The following is a 7,088-nucleotide window of genomic DNA, read 5'->3' as shown; positions in this document are numbered from 1 at the left end:
GTCTTCTTGGAACTGGAACTCAAAGTAAAAAAATTCATGGGAAAAGTTCACCCACTCACATGTGATGTTGATCTTATCGGCAACATGAACACCAACACCACTTTCGCCAGAAAACTTGCGTCCTAAAATAATAATACCCCATTTTCCCGACTCAGGCACATTCTTCTCAATGATATCATGAACATCTTCCAACCATGCTTCAATTGGCTTAAACAAGGTAAAGAATTTCCCTAGCCAAATATACGCACGTTTATTTAGCATGCATTTTGGCAATATTTTTTTTAACTTCACAACATCAAAAATAAAAGCCATTTTGTAAACATCTAGTAGGTAAAACAACAAGCAATATGCATCCTTTCTAAACTCTCTCCCAGGCCCTAGTTCTAGTAGACTAAAGTAAGGATAATCGGGATGAAACCTTAAACCGCGTATAGCACCCGAACCTTTACCACTGTAAACAGCTAGTTGAAATGGCCGAATTAGATTCTTTGACCGATTCTCCAGAACTATGGCACCTATGGAATCTTTGACATCCCTCTCTCCCGGTTCTTCCAGTTCCTTGCATATGTCGAAATCTTCAACCTTAGCTTTTCCCTTTTCAGCATACGTGTACCTGCGGGTCATGCTCCTTGTGACTCTATTATGGGTTGACGAAGACTCACCGTGTTCTTTTTTCCCCATGATCAAATTTGATAAAATAAAAAATGTAACAATTTAGCAAACAATGATTCAATTCAACTTGGAGAGTAGAGTGTTATATTTTGTTTAGGTTGCAAGTACAATAAAATATGGGTATAAATGTATTCATTCTGATGCACTTTCTTTAATTCATGTTGTTGGTATGCATTTAATGTCATGTGTACGGATTAATGTGCTAGTAACTGTACATTTCATAATACCACCCTAAGCTAGATTAGTATCTGTTATAAATTCCAATAGTATACCATCTAGCATAAAAGATAGCATAAAACATGGAGCATAGGTTACACATTCAAATAATTTAATTGAAATACTTTTATTACAGCAAAGAAAGACACTAATGTGTCATGTGTGTGGTACCAATTATGGTCTGATAAGTACTATTGACCTCCATATGATACCATCCTTAGTATAATAGGTACCATGCACAGTCAAGATGGTATACTGTGGGACATTATTGGAACCTTCAACCTCTACGATAGTGTCACATACAATGTCTCTACTCTGACAAACCCGTAGCTGTTACACTAAAGGGACAACGTCGCCCTTGAAGGTGTGGGGAGCTGCTCTTTACTACCATCCACTCCCTGTACCATGACTGAGTGTCTGTGTTGAATTGCTTTGAAATGAACATCTTATTTGAAATAAAACCCTACCCCCAGGCAGTCCCCAAGGATGCTTTGACCTCCCGGCCCGACGTAAAGGTTTTGAAGGACGAGCTCCCCGAACTAAACGCTGCGTCGAACACATCTGTGACCTCGTTCACGACAATGAGTGCAATGCTAGAACTTACAGCGATTTGTTTCATTTTTCTAGCTACGGCCACTAATGTTCGGTGTCGTTCGTAATATCCCTTAGATGTGTTGTCATGGTCGTCGCGGAATAAATGTGCTATAGAATCAAGCACGACTACCCTGGTGTGCCTACATCCTTCATGTGACTGCAACACCATTTGCTCCACTTGGTTCAACACTAATAGAATTTGTTGAGGATTGTCAACCTTCTTCACTTGAACCAAACTAAGTGGATTTTCATCAATGGAGTGGTGTTGTAAAAGATGTGTACTTATCTGACTAAGCCTCCTAACCGGAAACACCGGGCACGCTTGTATGTAAATAGAGGATCCATATAAGCCACCATCTTCCGGCAACAACGTACAATTCAATACCAACTGCAAGCATATTTGAGTTTTACCTACGTCACTTTCACCGTAAATTTTAGTTACCTCACCTGTGCGTATACCACCTTCTAAGACGAAGTCTAATCTTTGACATTTGGTCTTACATTTTTTATTCATTTTCATAACTGTGGGTATAATTTTTTCACTACTTTCACTACTTTTATATATAGGGGGGGACTAGGATATATATGTGGATAATGCCTTTGGATTACATTATCCACAAGTACATGCAAGTACATGCAACACGTAAACACCCACACAACTCCGTGATTTAAGCCTGTCCTATGATGGTATAATTGACATCCTCATTGGTTTTGATGCTTGTGGGTTTGCATACCTTTCCAAGGCCTGGATGGTATGTAATGCATTCCATCACATGTTAGTTAAATACCATTATCCGGACATTTTAAAATAGTAATTAAATATTACAACAATACAATACACCACAAAAAAAAAAAAAAAAAAAAAAAAAAAAAAAAATTCATAACAACGACTCATAACACCAGAACAGCCAAGTTCGATAAAGTCAACCATTATTAAAGGAGAAACTAGGATGGGGATGTACATTTCGAAAATGTGGATTTGGATTTTGAATGAGGGTATGCGAATGTGGATTTTGTATGCTAGTGTTGGCCACATGCGTCGCCGGGTTGATAAATTGGCTGCCATCACCAAATTGGACATGACCATACGCGTTGTTGGCGGTGAAGTAACCAACTGCCTCACTATGCTGGCTCATATGTATCCCACCAGCCAGCACCCTCCTGGAAGGACCACTCCCACTTCCGGTTAACACCAACGGGTCACCAGCAAAGTATCCTTGGTTGTTCACCTATATATTCATATAAACACCACCAACTATGAATACAATCATATCAAAAACAACATTTAACAACACACTAAAATATACACTTTACTCAATCTATACTTACCTGACTATGGGGGAACATATTCCCAAAATGGTGCGGAGAAGGTAATACATTTGGTGGGAAACCAACCTGTTTTGATGTAATCACTTAGATAGTGAATAATAAAAAAAACTAAAGAATTTGGCACAATAATAAAAAAATTAAAGCAGTTCAACTTACTTGTTGTTGCATGAACTCAGGTGGATAGGGATTCCCATGACCATATTGTACTTCGTTCTCATGTCCCTTGCCCTGTTGCTTTTTGCCCCCTGTCTTCGGTACCTTAGCCATGGCCTTTTCCGCTGGAGATACGTAACGTGTTGTTCGAGGTCTCCCCTTATTTTTACCCCGAGGTTCTGGATCTTTCACACATGTAGAAGTATTTGGTGTATCCGTTGAACCTACAACACTGCCCTTGTTAACTGAGCTTGGGGTCAAGGATGTTGGAGGTACACTATGTTTCACAGGCACCATTTCACCACTAGGAGGCCTTTCTTCACCACCCGAACCTTGGCCTGAGCCCTCAGCCAACACTTGCAACTCATCCACTTTTAGGCTCATAAGCTGAATCAAGTCCATGAGCACTTCCACTGCTTCATCAGATGCAGAAGCCCGAAGTACAATAGGTTCAAGTGCTAACATAAGCTTATCATATCTTCGCACGTCCTCTGTTTTTGATGTATCGTGGTAAGCAACTTTGACAAGCGTATGTTTCCTACTTATGTCCTTTCTCCACCTATCCACAACATACATGGATGGAACTTCAGTCACTCCACTCATGTCTAACACCTTTATTATATGCATGCAAATAATTCCATGACATTCAAAATGTCGACAGTCACAGTTTGCCTCTTTCCTTTCTGTATTATACACAACAGTATATTCCTTCAACCGCCCTTTTAGGGGAGTCTCCATCTTCTTAGTCTTGCAATAAATCCACACACGATCTGAAAAAACATACTCCTCCTCCTTTTGTGACAATGACTTCTTTGACACAAGGGTGAGATATGCTACACGGTTGCATTGGTTTTAAACTTCCACAAACTTTGCATCCGTGTACACCTTCTGGAATTTACGTTCTAAGGCAAATTCCGATATTAGAGCCCTAACAAATCGTGCACAATTAGCATCCGCTTCCTGCTCATCATTAGCTCGGCTCTCCATCGCCTTAATATAATTAGGAGCAAACTCACACAACCGGGTATGGTAATTAATATAACCATCAAAAAAACTATTTATGCTCTCAACCCGTTGAGTAGTCTGCATTCCTGCCCAAAATACCCCTTTTACATATGCAGGAATCCACATCTCTCGCTCCTCGTATAGACCTACCTCAACACAACAAAACCAAGCAACTAAGCTCACCCAACAGCTTAAAGAAATCACCTTTCAAATTTGGTTATATGTACAAGATCAAACAAAACCGATCAAACAAAACCAATCCAAGAAAAAGGAATAACACAAAACCAACACAATAAATGCTTATGTACAACAAATCAAAAAAATCAGTCCACAAAAGTGCATAATTATACTTTCCAATTCCAGATTATTTATTTATCTAAATGTCAGTTGTGGTACTATCTTTGACTATGATGGTAATACATACATCACTTTTTACTACCTTTTCTGTGTATAATGGTACCATCTTTAGCTAGAATGGTACCATCTTTAGCTAAAATGGTAGTCCATTACATTTTTTTTCCAGAAAACAACTTCGACTACTGAATCCTCTGTCACTAACTATCATTGAAGATTTCAGAATCACAAATAACAAAATGAATTTAAGGAGCTACTAACCTTCCAGCCAATCGTAGCACTCATATTGTTCTAGCTTGAACTTATTCATCACTTCCCACCAGGATTCAACAAACTCCTCAGGTGTAATGCTGTTGTAGATCACACCTTGCAAGGCATCTTTCACAGCTTCGTAATCTTTTACAGCACCCAACTTCGTACCAAACTTTTTCATGATGTGCCACATACACCACCTATGACGTGTTTCCGGCATAGGGAACACGGCTCTTATTGCCTTCCTCATCGCTGGATCTTGATCAGTCATGATAGCCGTCGGCCGTTTTCCCCTCATGCAAGACAGCCATGTCTTGAATAGCCACTCAAATGTCTCTGCATCCTCATGTGATACCAAGGCACAGCCTAATAAGATAGTCTGACCATGGTGGTTGACACCCACAAAATTTGAGAAGGGAAGTTTGTATTGATTAGTAAGGTAAGTGGAGTCAAAGCAGACAACATCTCCAAAATACTGGTAGGCCTCCCTGCTCCTAGCATCAACCCACATGATGTCTTTCAATCGGCCCCTGTCATCAAGCCGATGCATGTGGAAAAAAATTTGGTTATCGGCAGTCATTTTATCAAAATACTCAAGCATAGCAGCTGCATCACCATTTTTCAGCTTCAATCTCCTCTTCCTATTCACTAAATTATGAATATCTTTTTTCGTAAAACCAACATTTCCGACTCCGTGTCTTTGGCCGGCCATGTTGTTGAAAATCTGACTAACCGAGGCACCAGAGGCATGGTCAGTTTCAATCCTTTGCTCCAAATGCTTCGTAATCTTCTTCTTTCTGTACATTGCAATGTGCCTTGATAGCTCAGGATTCACAGTGTGATTGTGCTCATTAACGGCTTTCTTAATCTGCCACACACCGTTACCATGGCCTTGCCCATACAACATCACTGGACATTCACATTTTTTACTCTTCCTCTTCTTCGATGGCTCATCATATACCACAACCCTCTTCCCATTTACCCTCTTCTTGTGTGTTGTAGTACCATAACACTCGCACTTCCAAACATAAGTGCTATATGCCCCTTTGTAGAATACATCATTCTTTCTCCCACCTATACACACAACCCCAAATCCCTCTTGCTCTCCATATGTACGATAGTAGTTATTCATGTCATCCCAAGAACTAAACTCCATCCCAACTTCTGGATGAGGTAACGCAGCTGCTGCACCTACACTTCTACCTAAACCCGAATTGTGTAAGTGTTCACATTCATTATTCAACTCACCAACATCCCTGGGAAAGCTACATTCACCAGGGTCTTTATTCAAATGACTACTACTACACTCGGCAGCAGGGTCCTTATTCAAATCAAAAAAATCACCTCCATCAATGTTCAAATCTTCATTTAAATCAAATTGCAAGCTCTCATCACTATCTGATGAGCTATCTGAACTGGAGTTTACATATGTACTCCTCTCCATGACACTATGCTGGTTATCAACGTTACAATCCTACCCAACCAAGCCAAATATTAATTTAGTCTCTTCACACATTATAATACATTATACTATAGTACAAAGCAACATTCTTCACAAAATTACAATCTCCAATAGCTCAACACAATAAACACAACTGCTACACAAAACAAAAATTATTTAAATTATCTTTATAATTTATTTTATATAAATAAAAAATAGCTAATAAACATATTGTTGTCAAACTTTGATCAAAATACAAAGTAAATTCTACAATAAATGTCATATACTGCTATGTACTACTAAAGCAGTGTACCGCTATGTACTACTAATAAGATTAATTTTATATATTATTTATTTATTGAATTTATAAAGCATAGTTAAATTTAGCTAAGACGGTGAATAGTTTTATCATTTTATAAAGCATAAATGGATGTTTTACGCTTTAAACTACTTCCTTCGCTCAAAAAAAATATTATTATGATATAAAAAATAAATTTTTATGATAATTTTTTAATTATAATCTAATAATTTTTTTGAATATAATCGATTAGTATATATTATAAATGTATGTTTTACGCTTTGAATTACTTCAAAACTCCAAAACATATTACGATATAAAAATTAAATTTATATGATAATTTTTTAGAATTATAATCTAATAATTTTTTTGAATAAAATTATAATTCAATTTTGTATATCTGAAATATTGATATTTTATCGAAAATAAAACTCTAAACTAACAATTTTATCCTAAAATTCTATCCAAATAGAATTCTAAACTAACTTTTTTAATCCTACAAAATCTATTTAAATCTATCCAACGTGGTGCGACACTTGACGAAAAGTTAGAATCCAATTGTTGCTGCCTTATTAATCTGACTAAAAATTTAGCTTTATATATTAGTTATATGATATGATATATATTAGGTTGGAAGTTTATCAAAGATAAAACTCTAATATCAATTTTTATCCTAAAAATATGTTTAAAACTTCGCTAATTCAACATCATAACGTGTCATAGTAAAGCATAATTGTCGTTGATATTTGTAAGATGATATCTATATCATTTCAA

The 7,088-nt window shown here is 37.2% G+C and overlaps 1 protein-coding gene across 1 annotated transcript; it reads right to left on the bottom strand.

Annotated features, from left to right (window-relative positions):
- Window positions 1-3,816: 3,816 nt before the first annotated feature.
- Window positions 3,817-6,019, bottom strand: LOC145580674 (protein FAR-RED IMPAIRED RESPONSE 1-like). The gene is made up of 2 exons (XM_081637801.1): window positions 4,585-6,019; window positions 3,817-4,115 (listed from the first exon to the last, which is right to left on the bottom strand). The coding sequence occupies exons 1-2, from the start codon at window positions 6,017-6,019 to the stop codon at window positions 3,817-3,819; spliced, it is 1,734 nt and encodes a 577-aa protein (XP_081493927.1).
- Between the last annotated feature and the right edge of the window lie 1,069 nt (window positions 6,020-7,088).

This window comes from Chenopodium album, chromosome 15 (genome assembly GCF_948465745.1).
Source record: "Chenopodium album chromosome 15, dcCheAlbu1.1, whole genome shotgun sequence".
Taxonomy (NCBI): Eukaryota; Viridiplantae; Streptophyta; class Magnoliopsida; order Caryophyllales; family Amaranthaceae; genus Chenopodium; species Chenopodium album.
Note: the sequence above shows the minus strand (reverse complement) of the source record. Positions and strands in the feature narration are given on the sequence as shown.